At 47.5% G+C, this 27,587-nt stretch overlaps 1 protein-coding gene across 4 annotated transcripts in view; it reads left to right on the top strand.

The window, feature by feature from the left end:
• PNPLA7 (patatin like domain 7, lysophospholipase) overlaps nucleotides 1-27,587 on the top strand; it is a 135,286-nt gene that overhangs the window by 87,316 nt on the left and 20,383 nt on the right. For all 4 annotated transcript variants that reach the window (XM_079324229.1, XM_079324227.1, XM_079324226.1 and 1 more), the window contains exons 27-29: nucleotides 15,673-15,829; nucleotides 22,535-22,651; nucleotides 26,959-27,028. In XM_079324229.1, coding sequence (XP_079180355.1) covers nucleotides 15,673-15,829; nucleotides 22,535-22,651; nucleotides 26,959-27,028 — 344 coding nt within the window. The remainder of the gene's footprint in view (nucleotides 1-15,672; nucleotides 15,830-22,534; nucleotides 22,652-26,958; nucleotides 27,029-27,587) is intronic.

Here is a 27,587-nt window from a genome sequence, read left to right as displayed (position 1 = left end):
TGGCCTACACTATGGATTTGTTTTCCCTTATGGATTCTTATATTAGAAAGTGGCTCACAGTGTTTCAAAGCTTTCAAAGTTTGAACAGTAAGAGGAGTTATGTCCTCTAATGGAGAACGTTCTCATCTTTATAATCCCCCAAACCCCCAGGTGCTCATACACATGACAGCCTTACCTTAGAGCAGGAGTGTGTTTCTGCAGACACAAGGACAAGGTGTGTGCTGAGCACTCTGTTAGAATTCCATCTGAAACTCCAGTGAGCTTTAGCAATAAATTATTGCTGGCATTTTTCTTTGGAACCCCTTTTTTCTTGGAGAGTTTTCTGCTGAGCCAGAATTGAGTTGCCCTTTGTCTCAAGCGAGCGCCGTCTTCGTTGTCTCCATCAATGTGTTCTCGAAGCCCTGCTTTGAAAGAGAGCTTTGAAATACAGCTCTCAAAACCACAAAATCCCTGATTTGCACACAGCCTGTCTCTTGAAGTGCACAGCAATGTCACGTTTTTTTCGTGGGGCCAGCACGTGCTTCCCTTCACTGCAGGAGGGGCTGCAGCTCCTTTGCCAGCTCCTCCTGAGGTGGCACAGCCACAGCTGCCTCCTGTGTCTCACAGGTGCCTTCATCCTGCTCCCTTGCACAGCCCCTCACCTGAGCTGCTTTCAGGGTTTCATTCCTGACACAGGCTCTGTCCTGTGGAGACACAAAACAGAGCAGCAGAGGGGAGCTTCTGTTTTATCTGAGTATCTCAGGAGGCTTCTCATCCACTGATACAGAGCATTTGTGGTTTGTTCTTTGTTCCCAGCTGATATCTCTGCCTCTACCAGAGCCTGTGTCATGCTAAATATGTGCACTCCTGTACTGCTGGCAGCACATTTTGCTCATTCCCTTCCTTCTGTAACACTGCTGTAATTTTTGCCAAACTGTTTATTTTTATATTTTTTTTTTATTCTACTACTTAATTTGCAAGCTCCCACCTGCGGGTGTGCAGGATCTGAGGTAAGGAGGAGCAGGGTCACTGTGCTGGTCCTGTGTTGTCCCTCTCTGCAAAGCTGCTCTGCTGCTGTGTTGGCTTTGGGGTCTCTGGATGCTCATCACCCATTCAGCAAGGAGCCATGGGCCATTAGCCATCACTCTGCTCATTCCTGCATCCCTCAGTGGGGAGCACCTGAAGAGGATTAAGGGCAGAGTGCATAAATGGGATAATTCTTCCTTCTCCTGAAACATTTTCTGTACCATGGTCTGAAATGTTTGTTCAGGAGTTCCAGGCTGGCACAGTGATGGTGTGAACACTGTGTTTTTCCTGGAAAGGTACAGAATGCTGTTCTAGTCATTAAATAATCATCTAAATTGTGCTTAGATAAAGATTTTTTGAAGTGAGGAAGTAATTAAGGGGAAAAGACAAAATTACTCTGAACCTCTTCCTTTGGAAGGTTAAAATAAATTCTTAGATTGCCCATTTCTACTAACAAGGGAATTTCAACAGATTAGGTTAGATACTTAAAATCATCCTGTGGTTAAAGCACAGTCAGACTGAGAATGTTTTTGTGGGTTTGCACAGACTGTTGATGGCCTTTGGATAATAATTCCATGAGTAACCTCCCCCTTGCTCTCCCAGAGCAGGAGTCATACAGGGTACTCAGCCAGGGAGAGGTGACAGTGGCAGGGGCTGGCTGCTGGGTATTTGTTCAAGCTATTGTGTTCTGTGACTCCAGTAATATCAATTATTTAGTTGTTATTTTGGGAATGTTTGTCTGGCTTCCCAGTGACAGGATTGGGAGGTTTTACCAAGAGCAGCTTCCTAGTAATTATCGTTGTGGTTTGTCATGACAAAAGGCTCATAGGAACTAAAGGTTTTCTTTCTCCTGTGAGCATAAAAATAAAACAACTTGAAGTGATATGGTTCTAAAATTACAGTGTTTTGCTTTTGTTAAATGCTAACTTAATTTTAGTTAGAAACATTGTGGAGTTTGAGGGAAGGAAAGGGGATTTGTGTTTAGGAAAATAATACCTTTGAGGTGTAGTTGCAAGAATAATGACACATCAAGCCCTGAACAAAGGCATAAACCTTCCATAAATAATTGTCCTGACCTTTAGCCCTCCCACATACAGCCCACCCCTTCTTTGGTTTGCTATGGTAGTCTTAGCAAAGCTGTTTGGAAACTGAACCTTCTAGGCAGTAAATAATTATTGCAGAACTATCTGGGAATCCCTAAACTTTGGGGGGAAAATGGGTTGAGCTGTTTCAGAATCATGGAATATCCTGAGCTGGAGGAGACCCACAAGGATCTTCACTCCTGTGCCTGTACAAACCCCCCAGCAATCCCCCCTGAGCATTTCAACCTCTCCTGAGGAGCTCTGTCCAAGGATATTTATAGATATTTCATCAGAGCATCTTTTCATTTCTCCTTTTTCTGTTTAGTTTTCTCTTCAAACTTATTATCTCACCTCAGCACTTGATGTGTCAAGTAGATGGGTTTTTTTGCACACAGTTTTCTTGCTGACACTACAAATATAGCTCAGGCCTTTTTATTTTGGGCAGTTGGCTTGATTCAGCAACTTGTCCTTTCTACCTTTTCTTTGTTTCCAGCTCTGGCCTTCTGGAAAGGGAGGATAAAAGCAGCAGTGTAGGAGAAGCAAATTGTGCCTTTTTTATTGTGGGATCTGTGTGTCTGATAATGCTCTGTTGTCTCCTGTCTGTGCCACATGCAGGGTGCTCGCACTCCAAGCTCTTAGAGAAGGACAAGCAGGCAGCTCCATCTTCAGCTGGTCACTCATGGGCTGCTGCTGAGCTCCTTAAAGCCTGGCTTGATCTGCCTGTTCAGTGGCTTTACCCAGGGATGAAGAGGCTGGAGGGTCCCTGAGAGGCAGATCCCAGTTGTTCTGCTCTCAGGAGATCACATTTGCTTTCTGCACTCTGTGTTTGACTCCAGGATTGCAGGGAGGATAAAGCATGGAGGATTTTCTGTGCCTGTGATGTTTGGCTGCAGCTCCAGCTCACTCAGGCTACTTTGAGTAAAATCCTGCTTGTCAATCCTGTCCTGCCACCAGGCACTGCTCTGTTATTCACAAGGCACAGGGGATTTGTTTGTCCTGTGTGTGCACTGGCACTCAGCCTGGCACAGGCAGGAGGGGCAGGGCTGTGCTCAGTGCCTGGAGGATGCACAGGGCACACAGTCCTGTGCATGGGTCAGGCCAGGAGCAGGTGGGATGTGCCCACAGCCACCTGGGGACGTGCTGGATGCTCACCTGCCCCTCCAGGAGCTTCTGCTTGCAGGCTGAGCCCAGTGTGGCAGCACACTTGGGAGGGTTTTGCCCTTTTGTGTTCCTGAGCAATCATGGCAGAAAATAAGTGGTACAAAGCTCCCAACACACCATAAGGAAAAACTTGAAACAGATTTTGAGAACTTGAGAACTTTAGATCATGTTCCTTTTCTGACTGTCAGTGCTTTTAGCCTGTAAGTGTGGCTGGGAGGTGAGGAGCTCTTGCCTGGGAACAAACCCTGTGCTGCTTCCCCCGCTCCATCCTGCTAAAAAAGGCATCGAGTTTGGGGACTGATGGCCTGATCTACCCGTGTAAAACACTTTAAAGCAAGGAAATGCTGTGCTGTGAGAGCTGATATTCCTCCTCAGGTTGTCTGGGGAGCTCCTGGCTGCCTTCAGCAGGCACAGGGACGTGGTGCTGCTGTTCCTTGGCAGTGTTTTAATTACACACCCAGCAATTAAGTGCTGGCCCAGCCAGCAGGATACAGAAGCTGAATCTGCAATATGCTCATATGCAGAGTCAGAAGTTATTAATAAGGACATTAGTAAGTTTTGGGGGTTGATTTGTTTGTTAGTCTAACATGGAGAGGAGTCTTAAAGCAAAACCCTTGTGGTCTCATCCTGGCTGAAGGCAGTTGCTTCTTAATTCTGTCCTTTTCACATAATAATTGGTAACAGACAGGGTTTGGTGCTTACCCTGGTATTTAGATGTTCAATGCCTCCTCCTTAAGTGGATTTTGCCATCTTAACTCTGAGAAACTTTCACTTCTGCATAGTGTAGGTCTGATGCTTGACAAGAGGGTCACTACAGGCAGAAGAAATTTCTTTCTTGCCTCCTGTGAAATTCTCATCAGCTTTTTTTCCTGAGAGGAGTCCTGAAGCCATTGTTCTTTCCACTGCTTGAATTCATAAAGGAAAAATTGACAAGCTGCCAGAATTAATGAACATTTAAATTCTCATCAGCATAACATGGCAATGCTACAGTGGCAATGACTGAGGAATATGCTGCAAGGGAAGGAGGGTGGAAATTGCACCTCTGCTTTTTGGGGCTGTGTTTAGTTCTCTCAAGGTCAAATGGCAGCATGGGAAGGTTTGTTTTCAGCACTGCTGCTGTGGAGAAGAGCTGAGATCCCTTGTGCAATGTCATCTTTTGCTCCATGATCTGCAACAGCAGAGAGAAACCAGGGAATACTGCACAGAAAATAGCTAAGCTTAGTTTAGGGCTTTCAGGGACTAATAAAGGGTCTGGACTGAGGTTTGGCTCCAGGGGTGGAGGGGGCTGGCTGGTGGTGCAGTGGTACAATTGACCCCTCATAGCCCAACTTCCAGCCTGTGATGCAACATCTGAGGAGCAAAGAGCTGAAATTTGAGGTGGAAATGCTGCTCCAGTGACAAAGTGCTGTCCTTGACATGGACAATTTGCTCCCATGTGCTGACAGCTCCCTTCCCCAGGCTGCAGCTCCTTTCCTGCACTGTGGTTATGAAACCCTGATGTTCAGTCCTGGGCAATAACAGAACCTCCTGGGGAGACTCTGAGCTTTTGTGGTGCAGGTGCTTCAGATTCAGTTCCAGCAGTTAAGGAAGATTAATTCTTATTCCTCAGCTAAGACAGGTAACTAATGATAGGAGGCTTTTTACCCCTGTCAGGAAGAGAAGTGTGCGTGTGGATGTTGTTTAAAAGTGCCACTGCAGAGCTGCAGAACCTGAGATGGAGCTGGTGGGCTCCTGAGATCAATTACTGAATCTCAAATACTGGGAGGGAACTGGAAATATGGGGGGAGTTACTTTGTTAAACTGTTAAACCTGACCACAGGCACCCAGACAATGTGCTCTTAGGGTGGGTGGGAGAAGAGGGAAGGAATTTGTTGCCTGAAGGAGGCAGCTCCAGAGAAAACCACTTGGAAAACACTGCCAGCAAGAACAGAGCAGTGCTTTCACCTGTGGGATCCTAAAAACACTCAATATAGAGATTACAGAATGGATGAAAGAAAATCCCATGGGAATTTCCTGGGCTCTTGATATACCTCACTTAAATTGGAGCACAGAAAATGCTTTCCAGTTCCTTTGCTGGGTTCAAGACTTAACATGGACTGGGTCTGGTGAGGGGCAGGAGGGATGAGGGGTCCCTGGAGCCCAAGTACTGTCGTGACCAGTTCCTTGTGTTGGAGGATAAAAGGAATACCTTGAGAACTTGCTTAGCAATATTTCTCCATGCTTCCATATCTATCTAGATCATACACAACCTATTTTCCCTTTTTCTTTTCCCACCTGGCTGTGTCTGCCAGTCTGTAAGTCTCTCTTCCCTTTCTAACACATCCAGTCCTTGAGATTTCCCAGTTTCTTTGCACTGTTTTTGCTCCACATTCTTTCCTTCTTGTCTTCTTTACATCTGCCCTTTAGTTCTTTTCTCAGTCTTTGCTTTCAAGTTCTCTCACAAGTTTTGAGATTTTCACTTATTGTGAAAAACTGCAGTTTGCCTTTTTTTTTTTTTTTTTGCCATCTTGGTATGTCCCTGTGTGTCAACAGAGATGCACTTGGCTTTGAAATCATTCCAGATCATGCAGTGAGCTTCAGGACTGCACCAAGTTTGCAAATAGGTTATTGATTGCAATGTTTAATGGTGTTTTCAGGGGTTTATAATGGGGCACAGGTATCCCCTTCTTCTGGTATCTCTACCTCACAGTGCTTGAAATTCACATGGCACAGAGCTGACAGCTGGAAATGTATAAAAATTGGATTCAGGGTTGAGAATAAAAATATAAAAATTGGGCTGTGTTTTTTCCTGAAGTGCTTAGAAAGCATAGCCTGAGAAAATGCTTGTTCTGGAGTAAATTATGGAACAAAACTATTGCTAAAACCCATTGTTATTTATTGTGACCTTGGCTAGGAGGGGTTTGGAAGGGCAGCACCAGCCTCTCCAAGGTGTTCTTGGTGCCATGAGCCACTGGCAGCTCTGAAGGGTTCAGTCACTGGGGAGAGGAGGGGACAGGCAGGATTTCCTGGGGCTGGGGTTCAGCTGCTGATGGGATTGAGGAAATGGTTTAAACTTTCAGAGCTGTGCTCTCCTTTGGTGAAACCCAGCATGGGCAGATGGGCAGGTCACCCTCTGCAGCTCTGAAATGGCTCTGGAGCACTTAGAGGGAAGAGAGATACAAACCATTACTGGCAGGAGTTTGGGGTTTCAGGAGGATGTTGTTATCTCCAAATGTAAATGGATTTCTGCTGCTGCCTCGTGGGTTGGTGTGTCTGGGGAATTTGCTTGAAAGCAAATTCCAGTGCCTGGTGGAGTTGATTCTTCACTGCAGCAGCAGAGGGGTGCCCAGGTGACACCCTGTGCAGTGCCAAGCCATGAGCAGTGTTGATGCTGAGTTTTGGGGTGTCTTTGCCTCCCTGGCAGGAGGGATCTGGGTGCTGGGCTCTGCTGGGCTGGCCAAGATCCCTGTCTGCAGCCTGGTGTCTGGCAGCCCTGGATGGAGCCTGTCTGGCACAGGCTGGCCCCTTCTGCACTGGCTTCACACCATTTCCACTTAGGCAAGACAAGAACAAGGATTTCTGTGTGATTCCTGTCTTTTCTTTCTCTCCCCCTGATGCAGTTTCAGCATCCCTGAAATTCCTGTTCCATTTCCAAGTGCTTGCTGGAGGTACTGAGCTGGCACCTAAGGGCTGTACTTTCCTCTCCTCAGCAAGACAGGTCTTGAGGAATATGTGCTGCTAAAAGGATCCCATTCCTCATCCTGATCATGCTCTGAAGTTCCAGCAAATTAAGCTGAGATGGGAAAGGAACTTGAAAAATGCTTGTTCCCTGGGTTTAAATGGAAGAATCAGGCTTGCTGTGCAGCATCTGCAGTCTGTCAGTGCCCAGTAAGAGCTGAGGAAGCAGGATTTCTGCAGCAGGGAAGTATCAAAATGATACAAAAGGGGCTCAATCTGCTTTGTGTCATGAAAAAAAAAAACAACACTCCAACCTCTGAATACTTGAAATATCTTTCCTTCAGTTCCTCTTCTTCAAAGTAATCCCTTTGTACACCAGGCCAGTCTGTCTTTTGACTTTGGACAGGCAGAAAGTTGGCAGCTCTGAGGTTAAGCTTTGTGGCCTTTGCAGTTTTCCCCATCAGGACCAGCCTGAACTGGCTGGGAGCATTTTGAAGGAGTGGAGGCTGTTTGGTGACCTGTGCTGTGGCATTTGTGTGTGTACCTCAGTGCACAGTGGAGTGGGATTTTCCTTTGTGATTCCCTTTTTGAAGCTCAGGCTGGTGCATGGGGCGTTTCAGAGCTGGCAGTTGCCCCTGTAGGTGCTAAGAGAAGTGTCCTGTGCTGGGTGTCTTGTCACAAGAGGAGCACCCACTGCCACATGCAGACAAACCAGAGGGAAAGCTGAAGTCCAGAGTCAGGCTCCTGGATTCCCAAGATCTTTCAAAATCTAGATTTGATTCCAGGGCAACATTCAGGAGGTAAAATAACAGAGAAGCAGCAAAAATCTTTATCCTTAAAGATAAAACTGCACCTTGGACTTGGTGTTTTAATTGTGCTGCTCTTTTGGAGAGGCCAGAGGAGTAAGGTAGGGAAGGTGAGCTCCTGCTGGGAAAAGATGATGATAATGTATGTTCAGATATCTAATGTGAGTCTTATCCAGGTCAGCCCTAGAGTTAGGTTGTTTGAACAAGCAGAAAACAACCCCTAAAAATAAATCAGTGATTTGTGTTTGCTGTTATTGAGCAAAGCTCCTGAGACAGGGCTGGGAGCTCCTCTGGGACCCCGGGCTCTGTGTGTGCAGATGTTGGGAGAAGCTACAGCCTGATTGCTCCTGAGAGGCTCTGCTGGGTTTCTGCAGGGAGCAACCATCCTGAGCCATGCCTGCTGCATTCATTGTGCTTCTAATTGTGTTTGTGCAGCAGTTCAGAGCTCAGCCTGCCCTCAGCTGGGGAAGGGCAGAGCCTGGGGCTGCTCCCACATTCCCAGACTGATGCCAGTTGCTCAGGGAGCTGTGTAACACTTGGGTCACCACGTGCCCACAAAAGCCAGACTCAAATGCATTGGCACCCAAGGAATGCTCAGTGATCTGATTTTTCCTTTTCCCATCTGCAGCACCTCTGTAATTGCTCATTTGCCTCCATCTGCCATGGAGGTTGAAGGTTATAACAACTTCTATTAAACCCTCCAAGCAGCAGGAGCTTGGGAGTTATCACCTTCAAAGTTATTGCTTAAAGAAAACCCCTAAAATTAATTGCAGGTGGTTTAGTTGGACTCTTCTGTCCTGATCTCTAGTCTTTCCCACCAAGCTCATTTATTTACAGCAGTGCCTTTATAAACAGATGAAATTAAACAAGAAGGTGGTGGAGCTGTGGGTCAGCTCTTGTTGCTGGTTTTGCACCTTTTTTTTATCAGATATAAGAGCATAAAAAGTGCTGTAAAACTCTATTGGCAAATCCCTGTGCTTTCAGGAGTCTGGTTCTTGCACTGCTGTGATTTTGGGGAATCTCTGTCCAGCCTCACCTGGGCATTGAGCTTTCCTGTTAAGAAAAAGTAAATTCTCAGTTAATATTCTCTGAAGTGCTTTGGTCTTATTTCTGCAGCTTCCAGATGTTATGCTCAGAATGGGTTCTTCCAAGGCTTTAATAAATAAGTCTCAGAGGGGTGGGGAAGGAGGATATATTTGTTTTCCAAAGGAATTATCTTCTTTGCAGGTGATAACTGAATTGTTCCTTGGCTCAGAGTAAGAGACAGGGTTTTGTGACATCCCCAAGTGGGTGCAGTTTGTCCTTCAGCCCCTTCCGTGCTCCTGTGCCCCTCTCTGGGTGTGCTGCTGCCAGCTGGGATCAGAAAACAAAATAGTGCATTTTATAATTTACTTTGACTATTTTGTGCTTTTTCTCCTCTCCAGTGCCTCCCTCCTGTGTCCCTTCACACCCCAGGGCTTGGTAGCCCTGACAGCTCTCCTGGAAGGACTGAACACATTTTGTTCATTTATTTCTGTGTCAGGCACAAATCTCTTTGTTTAAAGCTTGTTCTAAAGTTAGTGTATAAAGCAGAAACAAGATCAGGGCTATAAAAGGACATTGTATTTGGATTTTCTTGCAAGAAGAAGAGGATTTCACCGGGCTTGTGATAAATAGGAGAGGATTTTTCTGCCAGATGTGCCTGCCTGGCACAGGGTGTGACCTCTGCAGCATGGCAAGGCCAAGGGGAAGAGGCTCCTGAGCTCTGGCTTAAGGAGTTAAAGGGAATCTGAGGGCAGAGCTAAGTGGGAGGATGGAATGAGATTGTTAATGGAGGGGAGGACAAGAAAAATCCAGGTCTCTGGATCAATATGTGTGGGCTGTGGAAGGGAAAAAGCTTCCTCCAGGGCAGCTGCTGGGAGAGATCCTGCTGATTGTTGGATGTTAGAATGAGAACCCAGTAATGTGGGGTTATTCCTTCTATTTAGCTTAGAAATGGTGCTTAGTTGATGAATCAATTAATTAATGTTGTTGAGATTGTAAAGCTCCTTGTAAATGCTCACGTAGAGCCGTGGCTGCAGAAGTGCAGGGCTCTGGTTTCCTTTGGAGCTGGCAGAAAATCACTGCATTAATTCTGGCTGATTTATGATGCTGGGAAATTTTATGGTCAGGAAAGCTGGGAAATAGTGTTATTGGGAAGATATAACTAGGATTAGATTTCAAAGCAGCATTTGAGTATATTGCTGCTGCTGCAAGAGCTGGAAGGTGCCAATTGGAGATAGTCCAGTTGCAACTTGTAGCAGACTTCCATTTCTGAGCCAGTGACTGAACCACTCAATGCCAGGGTCAACCACAGAACACACCAAAAATGCTGCTGTTTATGTAAAGAAGAGGCTTTTCCTTGTCACCTTTCCTGATGCCACTCCATGTAGCTCTTCACATAAACAACATCCAATTTCCATCCATCCCAACACAAAGAACACTTCCACCATGACTCCAGGAAGGATCTAGAACTACCCCCACTCAGTGAATGGTTGTGTGGCTGCACCTGTTACTCTGGGAGCTGCAGGCTCAGTGACCAGCCCAGTTTGGGGGTTGTGGTTCCCTGTGTGTGGATTTCTGGATGTGCTGTCCACTCCTCTGGGCTTGGAGGCTCAGGCACCTTCAGTTTATTTCTGTTGTGCTCACAGCAGGGTTGGAGCAGTGGTTGCCCAAGGCACCACTCTGCACAAAATGGACATGATAAATGCAAATTCACAGAATTGCAGAATTGGTAAGGCTGGAAAAGACCTTTAAAGTCATGGAGTCCAACCATCCCCCAGCACTTACCCCTGTCCCCAAGTGCCACATCCATGTGGCTTTTGGGGACTCCACACTGCCCTGAGCAGCCTGTGAAGGGCTGGACAGCCCTTCCAGGGAAAAGCTGCTTTTGTGGCTTTGCTACTTGAGGAGTTTTAAGATTCTGAGGGTGTCTTAATTCAGGGTTTTTTAGGCTCTAATGGAGCTTAATAAAGTCCCCTTGACAATTTCTCTATTTTTCTGCCTCCTTTGCCAGGTAACTGTCAGAAAAGGAGGGACAGAAGCTGTGTCCCACTCTGGGGAGGCTTTGGTGGGAGACACAGCAGAGCTCTGCAGCAGCCATGGCCTTAATCCTTCTTTAGCCAAAGGAAACAGCATCACTTCAGAGCATTCAGGGAGATCCTCAGGCTGCTGAGTCAGTCAGGAGGAGAGATGGGGGCTGGTGAGGATGAGTGCCTGGGCTGGATTCCTCTTGGAATCCAGCTTCCTTTTTGGATCTGACATGGGCTTTGGAGGTGCTTGAGCTGCAGCCTTGCCTGGCTACCCCCTTAGCCATGGTCTGGAAAGTGAGTATCCCCTCTGGCTGCTCCCAGGCCTGGCTTGTCCTTTCAAACCAGGCAGCATCCTGCTGGTGTGTTAGACATGGCTTGTGGGGGAAATATTGGTGCACAAATGCTGGTTTGTATTGGTTGTCTTTCAGCCTGCCTTCCTGCTGGCTCTTGGGTCTGGGATGTCCTGCTGCATTCCCTGCCTTCTCCTGAGCCTCATTAATCCCAGCTCTGGCAGCACGTGCAGGGCTGGCACATGCACAGCTCACAGGGGAATTCTCCTTTTATCAGTTCTGCTCTGGCCTTCATGCATTACAGTCACATGCCAGCAGCACTTCCCCTGGGGATGAGCAAGGGCTCATTTCAGCAGCAGGAATTTTCCTGCAGAAAGGCTGAGCTCTCTGTGTGTGCTGGGCTGAGGTATTTAGGGAAGCAGGTCTCCAACCCTGTAACTCCTCTCCCTGCTTTGTGATCATTTCGTTCCCAGAATCAAAGACCCTGAGCTGGAGGGACCCCCAGGATCAGCCAGTGCAGCCCCTGTCCCTGGCCAGACCCCCAACAATCCCAGCCTGTCCATCCCTGGTGTCCAAACGCTCCTGGAGCTCTGGCAGCCTCGGGGCTGTGCCCATTCCCTGGGGAGCCTGGGCAGTGCCAGCACCTCTGGGGGAGGGAAGAGCCTTGCCCTGAGCTCCAGCCTGAGCCTGGGCAGTGCCAGCACCTCTGGGGGAGGGAAGAGCCTTGCCCTGAGCTCCAGCCTGAGCCTGACACAGCTCCAGCCACTCCCTGGGTTCTGTCCCTGGTGATGCAGAGGAGGGATCAGAGCTGTCCCTGTTCTTCCCCTCTGCCTGCAGTGAGGTCTCTCTCCCCTCAGTCTCTTATCCCTCTGATCCTGTGACCTGTTTGTCACCATGAGCAGTGAAGAGGGAATGGGTTGGAGTTTAGCCAGCACAGCTTCTGGAGGTTTATTCAGCCTGGGGATCATGGTTTGGTGAGTGCACAGAGCAGCACTTGGGCAGCTGATGCCCAGAGCAGCCCCTGCTTTGTGCTGCTCAGGGCTGAGAACAGAGCCTGGCTCTGGCTTCCAGCTGCTCCTCCAGCTGGGTGATGCTGGTTCAGCTCTCTCTGAAAGGGCATTAGTGAATCAGCCCTGCCCTGGGCACTGAAGAGTTTCTGCCCAGATACTGATTGCACCTCCTGGGCAAATCTTTGGGTTCTGATAGAGATGCTGATTGCACCTCCTGGGCAAATCTTTGGGTTCTGATAGAAATGATAAAAGATAAAAGATCAGATTTATTCAGATGTTGATAGGATCAGATCAGATGTTCCACCTCTGCTCCCTCATTTCTGGTGTTTGCAGCAATTGGTAGCTTCTGAGCCTCCCTGAGCACCAGCTTGCACCTCCCATTTTCAAGTCATCTTGTAGGTCACTGTTCCTAGCCCCCCTGTCCCTGTCCTGGGGCACTGCTATCCTGCCATAGGAGGTGCTGCATTCAGGCAGCTCCAGGGACACTGTGTCCCCCTCTCTGGGCTGCCCCCACTGCCCTGGAGCAGCATTCCTGTCCCTCTCCTCTGCAGTGAGTGACATTCAGCTCTGTGTCACCAGGAGGTTTGCCCTGTCCCTGTGTTGTCACTGCTGTGCAGGTACAGCACTGGCACAAGCCATCTCCCTTTGTTCTCCTCCTGCCCAACACTTGTATTTCCATGTTTCCCTAAACCAGGACATGTCCCCTGTGAAATTGGGCCTGGCATTACAAGAAGTGCACAGTCCCTTGGGTTTTTTTCTGCACTAGATCTCTGGCTGTTGACATGGATCTTGCTCCTGGCTGCAGTTTGTTTTCCTCTTCAGTTTGCAGGTGCCCAGTGCAGCTCTGTGGGAGTGCAGGGATGCTGTCAGAGGGGATGTGAGTGCCTGAGCCAGCACACAGAGCCCTTCCCTTGGCAGCCTGCCTGTGTTTGTGGAGCTGGGAAGTGCCCAGGGCAGAACCAACTGCAAAGAGTTGTTGAGAGGTCCCATGTAGTAACATTGCTGGGACAGTGATGGCCTAAAACTGCAGGGAGAAAGGAAAAAAAAAAAATCCCCATTTTTATATTTCAGGAAGTCAGGTATTACCTGGAGCAAAGGGGGAGGTCAGGCACATTTGTCTTTTTTCAGGATTTAGTTTGCAAATTCCAGGAATGCTCCTGCTCAGGGTGTTGGAGCTGGAAGAATCAACTTTCTGGTTATGTATAAATGAAACATGATTTAGCCAGGCAGCTTATGGGAGATCCTTTTACAAGCAAGAAAAGGACTTTGATTCCCATCTTGCTTTGGGATCAGTGAATCTGTTGGGTATCTGTGGGATTAGTGGGATATTGGCAGGGACTCTGTGGATGCAGGAGGAGGGATGACTTGCCAATAAAAATAATAATGATCTTTTGTTATTCATGCAAAGACATCATGCAGCAAAGTAGGAGCAAACCCAGAATGCTCAAATCCCTTATATTTATGGATGTGTGAATCAGGAGAAACAGTTAACAGTTAAACAATCCAGTCTGGACCTACTCATGGCCTGTTTAAAATTGTCCTCCAAGCAGGAAATGCTTTAATGTACTTCTTGTGCCCTGAGAAAGGCACCTGATGTGAGCTGTCTGCAGAGAGCAGGAGGTGGAGGGAAAGGTCTGCTCCTTGCTGGAATATCAGGGCTGAGGCAGTGGGAAATGCCAGGCAGGAGCAGCAGAGCACAAAAATAGCTGCACTCTAAAAGCCTCAAAACAATGGGCAGGATAAAAGTATAATTCCTTTTAAGTCAGGGCATCTTGTGGGAAGAAGCAGGAGAAGAAGAGGGGAAGGAGAATTTAGAGAGGAAAGTGAAATGAGCCATTTTCTGCTCTTGGAGTGCAGCAGCACAGATCTGTCATTGAAGTCATTTACACCAGTGTAACCACGAACCTGTCCCAAAGCATTTCAGCAGCTGGAGGGGATTTATTTGGATGGAAAGAATGTGTTCAGCATAGCTTGGCCAAATGACACCTACGGTGGACTTGGCAGCTGTTAGCAAGTATTTATAGGATGTAAACAGCAAGGGGAAGGAGGATGGAAACAGAGCAAACTGTGGGGGACAGAAAATGGGATGAAAATAGGAAAAGGAAGATTTTTTTTTTTTACTGCTTTATGGCCTAGACTGCAAAATGTCCATCCAGGTGGGATGAACTAATCAAAAATGCTTCTTATTCACTGGACAAAGCATTTGAAAGCAGAGGCTGTAGCTTTGGACTGCTTGGAAGGGCAATTCACCTTCACTGCAGTGTTCTGTGGATGGACAGGGATCCCTCTCCCATTAGGGGATAAAAGATCAGATTTATTCAGATGTTGATAGGATCAGATCAAATGTTCCACCTCTGCTTCCTCATTTCTGGTGTTTGCAGCAATTAGCAGCTTCTGAGCCTCCTGAGCACCAGCTTGCACCTCCCATTTTCATGTTCAGTAGCCACTGACAGCCTGGTACCTTTGATTCATCCTTTCCACATTTAAATCCATTTGTGGTTTGACCTCTCCAGCATGTGGTTACAGTGGCTTCCCCAGTTTGTGCTCTATGCACACCTGTCTGCAAATTCTTTCCTTTCCATTAAAATCTCTGCATGGTGATATCATTGCTGGCCTGCATGGTTCCCATCAGTCAGGATCTTACCCAGTCAGGGATCCAAATTTACCTTCTCCTCATGTGAAATCCATCCCATGTTCTGGTCACCTTTTGTGCTTCTCTCTGTCATTTTTTAGTTCTGTTCTTTTTTTGGGTGAGAAGTTTGAGCTTCCTCACTGTTTTCCAAAGGCTGGCCCATCCTGGATGTGTGTTTTTATGTTTTCTGGTTTATTCTGGTTTCTTTGATTTGCCACTTGAAGCTTAGCACTGAACCTTAGGTTAATATTTTTCAGGGAATATCCCCAGGGGTTCCCAAATCCATGTGAGCAGAGCTGGATAAGAACTGGTTGCTGCATGGGCATTGCTGCTTCTGTTTTCCTCTTGCCCCATCAGCACTGAGGTTCCTCTGTTGTTTAGCACCTGACTCTGTTGTTGCTCAGAATTCCTTCTGCACTTGAAATCAAGGAATATGTTTACTTTCCTGAAGGAATTTGTGAATCCTCAAAAGTCGCCTCCTCATCTGCCCCTCTCCTGGGTTTGTGTGCAGACTCAGCCTCTGCCCTCTCATCACTTTTTGTCTCTGCTTGCTTTTATTTCCATCTTCAAACTCATTATTAATCCATGTGGTGTCCCCTCCCAATAGCCCAGGCTGGCTCAGGGTTTGTGGGGAATCCCTGGGAAAGAAGCTCTTGGGCAGGGCTCTGGGCTCCAGCCTTGCCTGGGTGCTCTGGGGGGACCCCAGTGAATGCACGCTGACGTTCCCCTCGCCCATCCACCAGCTCAGCTCTGGCTGCTGCCCTCTCCTGCCTTTGCCTGGTCCAGGCTGTGGGGTCGAGTTCCCTGGGATCCCCTGGGAGTCTCTGCAGCGTTCCTGCATTCACAGTTTGTTCCTGCACCGGGGCTTGTTCAGCCAGAGCCTGGCACGGGCCGGGCTGGCTGCAGCACCCACCCGCAGCCTTTGCTGTCCCTCAGTGCCCGCGGCTGACGGAGGCTTGGTGTTTCGCTGTCCCTGCAGGGGCTGCTCGCAGGTGGGCGTGATGCGGGCGCTGATGGAGGCGGGGATCCCCGTGGACATGATCGGGGGCACGTCCATCGGCGCCTTCATGAGCGCGCTCTACGCCGAGGAGCGCAGCTACAACCAGATGAGGATCAAGGCGCGCCAGTGGGCCATGGTGAGCACTGCCAGGGCTGCTCCCCTGGGAAGGGCGGCTCCCTGCTGCGGGAAGGGTGCATTCCTGCCTTGGGAAGGGTGGGTCCCTGCTGCGGGAAGGGTGGATCTCTGCCTTGGGAAGGGTGGATCCCTCCCAGGGGAATGGTGGATTCCTCCATTGGGGATGGTGAATCCCTCCCTTGGGAATGGTGGATCCATCCCCTGGGAATGATGGATCCCTGCTGTGGGAATGGCAGATTCCTCCATTGGGGATGGTGGATCCCTCCCCTGGGAATGGTGGATCCATCCCTTGGGAATGGTGGAACCCTGCTGTAGGCATGGTGGATCCCTCCTGTGGGAATGGTGGATTCCTCCATTGGGGATGGTGGATTCCTCCATTGGGGATGGTGGATCCCTCCATTGGGAATGCTGGATCCTTCCCTTGGGAATGCTGGATCTCTCCCATGGGAAGGCTGAACTCCCTCTCTTGGGAATGCTGGATCCCTCCCTTGGGAATGCTGGATTCCTTCCCATGGGGATGTTGGATCGCCTCCCATGGGAATGCTGAACTCACTCCCTCCCATGGGAATTCTGGACTCCCTTCCATGGGAATGCTGGATTCTCCCTTCCATGGGAATGCTGGATTCTTTCCCCTGAAAATGCTGAATTCCCTCCCATGGGAATGTTTGACTCCCTCCCATGGGAATGCTGGATCCCTCCCATGGGAATGCTGGATTCTTTCCCCTGGAAATGCTGGATCCCTCCCATGGGAATGCTGGATCCCTCCCATGGGAATGCTGGATTCTTTCCCCTGGAAATGCTGAATTCTATCCCATGGGAATGCTGGATCCCTCCTCTCTGGAGCCAGGCCCAGGCAGGCACCAGCAGGAAGGTGCAGCCTCCTGGATTTCAGTGTCTGTGCCACAGAACAAGCCCTGCCTGGCAGTGATGGATTGTCACTCTGGGGCTGGGAAGCAGCAAAGAACACAGCAACAAAAGTCCTCCCAGGCAGCAAGAAAGAGCAATTTATTGGAAAGCCATGGCTTATTTATTTATTTATTTATTTATTTATTTATTTATTTATTTATTTATTTATTGTATAGATGGGGAAAAAACAAAGTAGAAAAGGTTCATTGGTCAAAGAAGGCAACACCTCTTTGCAAACATGCTGTCTGCAAAATACCACAAGACACTCACACAGCTCAGTGGTCAACACCAGGTGTCTGTCTGTGTTTTCTTGCTTCCTTCCCTTGTTTTGTCTCTGAGAAAAATCCAAGCTGGAGCTGAGAAAATCAGCAACCTGGGGAAAAAACAGATTAGGCTTCTCCAGGAGCCTTCAGCAGTGCCCACAGTGGATCACCTGGAAAAGCTGCTCCATGTCCAAGGAGTCAGGAGGCAGCTGCCTGGCTTAGCTCTGCACAAATCCTGGTCATGCTGTCAAGGCACAATGATGCTATTCCAGTCTGCTCACCTGTGGTTATCTTTGTTTTATCTTCTCTTTTATGTGCTGGGACCTGTTTCCTTTCCAGCTCTCAACAAATGTGTTTCTCTTTTGTGTTATTCTCTCTCTTTCTCACATGCTGTCATGTGTCAGTGGAACTGAATGACAGAGGTAATCCTTCTCTAAATAACTCCCAAGTGTGTCACTCCTGGTGCTGCCTGTGCACTTCACAGCACTGGGACTCTGGGTCAGGAGAAATTCATCACTTTCAACATTTAGTACAAACCAAATCTTATTTTCAAACTTAACCCAAGTTTTGGGAAGGGTGTTTTAAATAGTGACTTCAGTGGGTGAGTTCATTTATCATGGAATCAAAGATTGGTTTGGATTGGAAGGGACCTTAGAGATGTCTCATCCCACCCCTGCCATGGGCAGGGACACCTCCCTCTATCCCAGGGTGCTCCAACCCCATCCAGCCTGGCCTTGGTTTAATTTATTGATGGGATGTTGGATGGAAACTGTCCCAGGTGACACTGGCTCACTGACTGAAGGTGAGGTTATTTCTGAAGTTTGATGGTTTCAAGTTTCTGTTCTTCATATCATAGCCACATTTCCCTGTAGATTTTCTTACTGGAAATGAAGTGACATAGGGAAATTTATAAATGAGATTGAGAGTCTTAGGTCTTGGTTTCAGGAGAAACAACACCCTGACATAGGCATATGGGCACTGATTTTGACTCCCAGGGATCTTCCAATCTGCCATGGCTTTGCAACAAAAACTGTCTCTGGGAAGCTGGATTGAGTGAGGCACTAAAATCCAGATGGAGTCCCTGGGATGTTTGTGCTGTCCTGGTGGGCAGAGCACTGTGGGACAGATTCTCCTCCCCATCACTGCCTGCCAGAAGAATATGGCTTTTATGCTTTTTATTTAAGAACTGCCTGTGCCTGGCTGGCTTGGGAAGCACCCAAAACATAAACTGTTTATGATCCAGAGAAGTTTGCTGGAATCACAAACATGGGGGAGGCTCAAGATTAAAGCCATAAAACCAACTGCACTGAATTGTGTCAGACATGCCCTTAACCTTGTGTCTCTTTCCCACCTGGTGCCTGCAGGGCAGCAGCTGGGTGGGTGCTGATGCTCCCAGTGCTTTCCCAGCACTCTGGGGCTCTCTGCCCTCTCTCCCAGCTCTTGGTTAGGCACAGCCATGGAATTTTCCTCTGTGCATTTCTCCAGAGGATTCTCCTCTTGTTTGTCAGGTCTCCCCTGTGCAGGGCATGAGGCAGAACTGGAGATGTTTCCTGGAGTTTGGCAGAGCTGGGATCACAGTCACTTTTATCAGGAATAGTCAGAGATGAAGTGAAGGCATTTAATCTGTTGATTAACTTTTGAGCACAAATTGGAGAAGCTCAGAGAATGTTTCATAAGGTAAAAGGCAATTTTTGGCCTGGGGCTGTTTCAGGTGTTGATGCCTTGAAACTTGCAAATAAGTAATGGAAGTAGTGACTGACCTCTGTTAGAAGAAACATTTCATCTCTTTAATGAGGATGGATTTTCATGAGGACTTGCATGACTGTTCTTGCAGGTCCATTTCCAACCCAGAAATTGTTTAATGGTTTGAGGACAAAAGCAAACCCTGCTCTGTCTGAGACCTCTCCCTCTGGTACCAGCAGTGTCCAGGAGAATGGCTGCAAACTGAAGAGAGCCATGAAATCCCCTCTCCAAAATCACAGTGTGCAGAGAGCTGGGGGGATTACAAATCTTTTATCAGTGGCTGTTCTAAGGTGTTGACTCTTGTGTGGGTTAATGCTGAGCAGGGAGAGGGAAAGGAGCCCCAGGGTGTGGGAAACAGCCAGGTTTGCTGGGAACATCTGCTTGGAGGGACTGAGTGTGAGAGAGCTGAAATATCCCCCAGATAACCCCAAATTCCCATGTCACAAGTTGGACCTTCCCTGCTGCCCCAGAAGCAGCCAGGCTGGAGCATCCCCTGTCCAGGACCTGCTGCTCCTGCTCCTCTGGAGCTCTGAGCTTGGGAATGTCTTCACTGGGATGGATTAACTCACTTAACTCTGAGCTTTTCTTATCTATCTTTTTAATCCATCATGAATGCTGTTTGTCCTGCATTTATTTCTCTTTTTGGTATTTTTAGAAATTGGCATCTCTCTAGCTCTACACTTGGTGCTGGGAGAAGGGATATTTTTAATGGAATGTGTTTTCTGCACCTAATGAAGCAACTTAGAAATAAATGACTCTTGTCAAAATACAGGGGGAAATATGAAAATTCCCAGTCAGATTAGTTACTGTTTATTATCTCTGTGTGTCTTCTGCACCTCTATTTAACCAGCAAAGCAAACAAGCCAAAACTTCAATGTTTCCAGATTGTTGGGGCTTTTTTTTTTTTTTTATTGGAGGATTAATATCTCAAAGTAGAAATATTTCATAAAGATGGAATATTTTTTGAAAGGAATACAGTTACAGGTGTGTGTGGGGCTAAAACAGTGCCCCTGATGGGAATGAGGGCTGGCTGGTGGGACACTGCCATTCTTTGGTGCCTGTCACTGTCTGGGGGCACTGACAGCTCAGATAAAGGGGGGGTTCTGCCTCTGACCCTGCTCTATTTGTACATTGGGAGATCCTGTGCTTTAATGACCTGATTTGGTCAGAAATTAGGCCTGTTTGGTTTTTTCCCTGTCATTCATCCCTGAGTTATATTTTTATTTTATTGATTTAACATTTTTACCATGTGAATTCCTTTCCTTGTTTTATTGAAACTTTATAGGTGAATGCTGAGAAGGCACTGCATGATCTTTTGAGGAGTTTAAAAAATACTGGATCCCTTTGAAATTTTTGTTGTTGCATAAGTTTTCCCATAACCTTGGGTATTTTTTTTTGTCAGGAGCACTGAAAAATCTTGGGATTATACTGGCTTTTCACACCAGTTTGCCACAATGCTGCATCAAAGAATAAAAGAGCAGAGATGAAAATTCCTCTTGTCCATCATCATGTGTCTTTGCTCTTGTCCTTCTGCTCTGTGAGCAGAACCTTGTCCCTTCTTCCTGAAGTTTTTTATACCTTAGGTCACTTTAGAAATTATTTTGGGATTGAAGGTCTTTTTTAAAAAAGGCTTATCTTGCAGCAGAGGTGTAGAAATGAAAGTTCATGAGAAGTTAATGAAGAATTGGGCAGGAATGGTTCCCTGGCAGTGCCCAAGGCCAGGCTGGACACTGGGGCTGGAGCACCTGGGACAGTGGGAGGGGTCCCCAGGGGTGGCACTGGATGGGATTTAAGGTCCTTCCAACCCAAACCATTCCATGATTCCATGACCTGGAAGCACTGGCAGAGCTGGCTCAGGGCTGGGTTTCCCTGGGGGTGTCAGGGGATGAAGCTCTTGGAGCTGCTGGAGCTGATCCAGAGCTCCTGGTAGGAAGTGGAGCAGGAGGCAGAAGGCTCTGGCTGCCTCTGCACAGGCTGATCTTCAGCTGAATTTATCTGGGCAACAGGAGGTGGTTACAGCTATTCCTGGAAGGCTGAGGGAGGCTTTTGGCCATCAGCTTCAGCTAAAGGGCATCTTCCAGCTCTGAGAAATGAGAATATTAAGAAATAACTGTTAATTAATACATGTATTTTGTCCATGGGTAAGATCACTGTCAGGACGAGGAGAAATGTGGAGGGCTCAGCATTATAAATATAATTTCCAGCAAGGGAAGCCTGATGGCTGCTGCTGAGTGGGAGAGATTTTTCTTCAGTATTAAATAAAGGGCTCTTTGTAGATGTCTCTTCCCCTGATTTAATCATCCTGAAGAGACCTGCTCCCAATTTTAGGTGCAGCACTAATTCCATCTCCTCTGAAGCTGTGGGTAGCAGTCTATAGTTAGGTTGGCACAGTGTCCTCAGCACATCAAACCCAGAGTGAGGATGTGAATGAAGCTGATGCTTCATCCTTGGGTTTGTGCTCAGCCTTTTTCATTCCCCCACATTTCCTGCTCCCATCCTTGTTCTTAGTGATCTGGTTTTATCCTTGCACTCGTGTTCTCTGGGCACATCCCTGGTAGAAATGTGAAAGCAACTGGACATGACAGTGCAGGCTGATCCTGGTTAAATCAAAGTAAAGCCAGGGCCAGATGTTGCTCACAGCTGCTTCAACAGCTGGCAGCTTTGAGGCTGTTCCCTGTGTCTGCCTGGGAAGGATGCCCTGATCTCTGAGAAGTTGTTTGTTAAATTACAGACAACATGTAGAGAGAAAACATATTTCATCTCATGGAAATATTTCATCCATTTCACCTATAAAATAGTGAAACCCTATTTTATTTTAAAGGAATTGATTTGGTTTGATGGTTATTTTTTACATTTTGACTATGGTGTAATATATTAAACATTGAGTTTTGTTAATATTTATTAGGATTTGGCAGCAATAGCCTGGTTATGGCCATAATGCCATAAAAGTTTTAGGATTTTCATCATTTTCTCTTGTGGGTCAGTACACAGGTGTAATAATGCTGTTGAAATGGAGAAAAAGGAATCCATGAAAGTTAATTCCATGATCTGTGTGTTAGAAGGGTTGGTTTGCAGGGATTCTGCAGTGCTTTAGGAAACCTCATGTGGTTTGGTTTCCCTTGCTGTGCTGAGGGTTTGTAGCAGTTAAATGTGTCCATAACACATCCCAGTAACTTTGGAAATGACAAATAATGGACCCTGCTCCATGGAAAGTGTTCAAAGCTCTGTAACATATGCTTGACTGAGCCCTGTTGGAGTCCCAGAGAATCCCAGGCATGATTTTCTAAGTGCTTCCACTGAGGCAGAGAAAAGCTTTAAATCTGGGAGAAAAATGAGGTGTGATCCCCAAATGAGAAGAGATGGATGAAGCAATTCCTCTGCCATGGATTTATGGTTTCCTTCCCACACCACTGAGCCGCACAGGTGCTGTGGGAAGGATAGTGAAGAGGAAGACAACTCAGAACATCTCTTTTTAATTAAAAAAGTGCAAAGGATGGAGCTGCCCCATCCGTGTCAGCTGCTCTGGGGCATTTTGGGGCACAGGGGAAGCAATGGTCCTTCTTGCAGAGCTTTATTGCAGGGCTTGCTCTGCTCTGGGGTTTGTAAAATCACCACTCAAGGAGCTCCTGGTTGTAGATTTTTGCAGTTGTATTTCTGTCCCCTCAACACTTTCTGCACCTGTGATGCTTCCAGCATGTCAGCTCTGAACTCTGGAATGTGATGTCTCTGGAACTGCACATATTCCTCTGGATTCTGTATTGACCTTTGAAATGCTTTTTCTTTTTTCTTTTTAGGTCATGAACTCGGTGTTTAAGACTATTCTAGACTTGACATACCCAATAACCTCAATGTTTTCTGGAGCAGCTTTTAACAAGAGCATCAACAACATCTTCAAAGATAAGCAGATAGAGGTAGGTTGTTAATTCACCTTATGGGTAGGAAATCATGTCCCTGTGTTCTGGTGGAGCAGAAATAGCTTTTTTCCATGCCAATGTGGAAGTCTGGAGCTGTTGGGTGACTGAAAACTGTGCATGTGGTGGTCCAGGAGTGCAGGAAGGAGCCTCTTCTTTTTGGTGCATTTAGAAAAGACAAACTGTGGATTATTTGTAGTTATTTCAGTTTGACAAAGGGATCTCATTGTCTGAGAGAAGAAGTGGAAATTGTGACACTGAAGAAGAACAGCTTAGACTGCTTCATCATTATTTTTCTGCAAATCAGGTCTCAGAGACCCTCAGGGCACATCAGAGAAGGGCTTGAATTGGCTTGCAGTGGATTTGGCTTTTTGAATTTTTGTTTTGAAGCTGGAATGAGTTTTTTTGAGCAGCCTACTGAAAACTGCAGTAATGGCAGAGTCCTTTGTGTCCTGGTCTGCACTTGGTGACCTTTTTGTAGTTGCTGGGTGTTGTGTGATCCACCTGAGCCACGAGCCACCTTTGGAATCCACCTCTTCCTGTCCCTCAGCAGCAGCAGACTGTAAAGCACATTATCAGTGTTTGTCTTCCCACATTACCCAGCTCAGAGAGTGTTTGGGTAGCCTTGGAATTTCACCTGATTTGCAATTTTAACCAAATTATTCCTGTGTTTGCATCCTTGTGATGAAAGATCATGTAGCAAATTAACACTGTATATACTTTAAATATATTTGGTAAAAATAATCCAAAACATTCCCTACCTAAATGTAAGTATGAAAGCAAGTGATTAATCATCATGTGGCTTAAAATAGCAGTTTGCTGTGCAGAGGGGATGGAGCTGGAGACAAGCAGATTTTAGAGAATCCTGGAATCATCAAGGTTGGAAAATGAAGACATTTTTCCTATATCCAACCTAAACCTCCCCTGGTGCAGCTTGAGGCTGTTTCTGACTCTCCCTGCTTTGGATTCCAGCAGTTCTCTGTACTTCCTTTTTAAGATGCAGCAGATTCCTTCCTTAGGAATTTCAACAGCTGTAGCTGCATGTTCTGATCTTCCCTTGCAGCCACAGGAAGGTTTTGTGCAGGAGAAATCCAGTCCTGAGGCATCCAGCAGCAGCATCACTGTGTGCTGACCATCAGAACCCCTCAGTGCATGCCCAGGGTTTCCTCATGTGGGAAGAATTCCCCCAGATAAATAAGGAAAAATGTTGTGTAGCACAGTCAGGAAAGAGGGAGTTTCTCCTTCATTGCAATTCCCACTCTCAGTGTGGGATAACCAGTCCTGGAACTGCCCAGGGTAAAGGGAGAAACAAGAGCTGAGCCAGAAACATTTAAAAAGCCTTTTCTCAAAGTATTCGGAGCATCCAAACTGCAAACATCCATCTTTTCTCCCTAACTGGGGTGGGTTTGGCTGGGTAGCAATGATTTCTACCTGGAAATTCCTATCAGTAAAAATTAATTACATCCTTACAGGGAGAGGTTGTATTTGGGTTGTGCTTGGCCACAGCTGCTCCTTCCTGGGAGGATGTTCAGTGATCCCAGTAAAACCTGGGGACATCCTGCCCAAGGGACTGATCCTCACGGCTCTGTGTCCTGGTTTGAAGGACAGGTGTCTGCCAGTAGAGTCAGAAGCTTCTCTTTGAAATGGAGAATGTAAACCCCCTCCCTCCAAATTATTATAATTTTGAAATTAAGGGGCTCTCAGGCAAAGATATGGGAATTAGGAATAACAGCTCTTTACTAGGAAAATTAAAAGAGAAATACAGTATTACAAAGAACAATCCCAACCCTGCCAGAGTCAGAATCCAAGCTGACACAGTCAGTCAGTCAGGGTGGTGGCACAGTCCCATTCAATGGTGGCTGCATCCTCCTGCAGGGGCAGATGTGGTTCAGCTGGAGCAGTGCTCCTGGAGAAGGTGCAGTTTCCTCTGAAGGTGCAGGGATGATGTGGAAAGGTCTGGCTTTCCTCTGGAATGCAGTGGAAAGAAGGTGCCTTGGTGTCCAAAATCTCAGTTTTTCTCTGGGTAGGAAAGGCTTGGCTCCTGCCCTGGCTGGAGCATCTCCCAGTGGGATGATGGAATTTTATCAGCCATGCACTGGGACTCAGTGGCCATGAACAGGAGATATCTCCTGGAGGGAGGATGGGCTGTGGGAAGATAAAGATGATTGTCCCAGCTGGTTTAAAGATAGTGATAGAATATACATTTCTGGCCACATCAACCCAAAACACTCCAGAAAAGTTTGAAATTGAGAAGCTCTGGGCCAGACCCTCCTTTTGTGAGGTGTGGCAGTGAGGTGACACCCCTGTGCTCCCACACGAGTGCTCACCCCTCACCCGTGGGAGGCAGGAGCAGGAGCTTACACTGAGCTGGTATTTCTGACACTGAAAGGGAGGTTTCCATTTTCTCTGAAATTTGCTCCCTGCCAACCCTTGTAACGTGGGTGTCTCCTGACTCCCAGCAGTGTTGCTCGTGTGGGGGCTCTGGTGACAAAAACCCAGCTCTGCTTCCAGCCCCAGGCACTTCCCAAGCTGGGATCATCCACGTGAGACCCTCAGGGAGCACAGCCCAGCCCTGCCTGGGCCCTTGGACACACTAACCAGCCCAGGGGCTTGAAGGAAATTTCTCCAGTAATAGAGCCATTTTCCTCTGGAATTCCCCATTCTTCTGTGAGAACATCAGCCTCTGGAATTTTTATTCTCCATTCCAGAGTTCTTACACCCGTGCCAAAATGCCCTTGTGAATCATCTCAGCTGGGAGTTCAGGTGTGAGGAATCAGACAAGCCTTTCATTAAGGCCTGTTTCAGGCTTGAATGATGCTCTGTTCCAAAGCAGTGGAACAATCCCTGAGCAGTGAGATGTTGCTGTGGCGTGGGAGGGCTCGGGTTGGTTTGCTTTGTGTTTGCAGGAACATGAAAGGAGGTGTCAGAGAGGCTTCTTTTCCCATTCCCCTATTTTTGCTTTGTATGTGGTTGATGCACTGAGAGCTGCAATCCCCAGAATATCTTCAGCATGGATAGGCACCCTAATTCTCTTGTAATCACACTATTCATCCACTTTCCTCTGGCATTTACACTGGGGTTGTGATACTGGTGCTGTGCCTGGGAGCTCTCCCCAGCTTTGCAGAGCTGCTGAGATTAAATTCAGCAGAAAAACCCCTTCTTTTTAGCAGGGCACAATTTCAGGGTGAACAGCACAGAAATCACACCAGGAGTTGCAGCTTGCCCAGTGAGGGAGAGCTTCCAGCTCCAGTTGTCCTGGAGTGCAAACCTGGGTTTGGTCTAAGGCCCTTTAAAGCTGTGCTGGAGAAGGCTCAGACACTGTGTCCACTGAACAAAGGCTGCCTGGGAGGGCAGGTTTTCCTCTCCAGCCTTGATTCAAGTTTTCTGACTGACAGAGCAGCATCAGCTGTTCCCTGGGCACAAGGTCAGTTCACTCAGACAAGTCCTCCTGCTTCCCCTTGGCAGCTACCATTTCACCAGGCACCATGGAAACTTTCCAAAACTCTGCTGTGTCCAGCAGAGCCTGCACACTTGGGAGGTCACCTTGCCCTTTGCTTTTTCCAGCTGGTGGGAGGTGAGACACAGCTGAAGCCAGAGGGAGAACTTCCCCTGCCAGGAGCAGGGCTGGCCCCATTGAGTGAACTCTCAAAGCCCTTGGCTTGGCCATTCTTTTTGTCTAACTCACCTCCTGTTCCACACCCCCACTGTTGTGCTACACTGCAGGATCTCAGGCAGCCTCCAAAATCTTCTTGGAATCTTGCAGGGTCCTTTGTTCCTGTAGCCAGTGCTCCAGAGTTTGGTGTTTGATTCCAGAAAATGTTGGGTCTGCATTTCCTGCTGAAGTGATGACCCCTGGCTCCTTCACCAGCAGCTACAAATTAACCATTGTTCAGTCAAGAAGCCATGGATCCTTTTCTTCACTAAAGAGCCTCAGGATCCCTTGGGATGGGAGTGATCAGATCCCACCCTTCACCTGAAATTAAAATAAAACCCTGCAGAAGGTGACTCTGATTTGTGTGAGGAGCTCTCTGTGCTGTCTCTGCACACTTTGCTGGAACAAGGGGTTCTTGCTGCTGCAAAAAGGAAATGAGGAGTTTTGTCTGCCTTGGTTCTGAATGAATTGTTTGCATGAGAGACAAATTTAGGAACTGAAATGCAGGACTGAGGGTTTTTCCTCCATCCATTCAGGTGTGTGTCTAGCTCTGTCTGATGAGGCCCAGGGGTTGTTGCTCTGCTGTGTGGCAGGCACAGGGTGTGCTCAAGTGCAAGGTCACAGATTTAGTAAAACTGGGACTCCTGTGTTGCAGGATCTGTGGATTCCCTACTTCACCATCACCACTGACATCACTGCCTCAGCCATGAGGGTGCACAGGGATGGTGAGTGTGTCCATGGCCTCTGCAGCCTTGAACCTGCATGGGGGACTTCAGGGGCACCCCTTCTTCTTGGGATCTGTCTCACCTTTCAAATCTGTCCTTCCTTTTGTCTCTCCCTTCTCTGATACTTGCTGAGCACCAAACTGTGGTTGTACACAGTTAACAAGGGGCAGGGCTGCTGGGAAGGGATTCAATGAGATGCTGCCTTCACTGTTTGAGGAGAAAATGGGTCCATTGGCACCTTTCTGTATCCTTAAAGTCAAGTGCAGGTATTTTATCCATAAATCAGACTTCAAACAACTGAAACCTTTGACAATTCAAATTCCCCTAAGTGAAGCTGTCTTCCCCCAGAACAGACTCTGCCTGCAGCAGGGGCTGAGTGAAGCTCTCACCTGTGGTCAGTCCTTTCTGTTTCTCACTGAGTGAAGAGGGGAGGAGGATCTGAGGTGCCTGGGATGTGTCCCTGCCTTTGCCCTTTGTCAGTCTGGGGTAGCAGGGCAGTGGCTCAGCCTGCAGGGGAGGCCTCCAGGGAGGCCTCCTCCTGGGGGGAGCTGCACCCCTT

This window comes from Erithacus rubecula (assembly GCF_903797595.1).
Source record: "Erithacus rubecula genome assembly, chromosome: 21".
In the NCBI taxonomy this organism is placed as follows: Eukaryota; Metazoa; Chordata; class Aves; order Passeriformes; family Muscicapidae; genus Erithacus; species Erithacus rubecula.
This window is presented reverse-complemented; position numbering and strand designations above follow the sequence as displayed.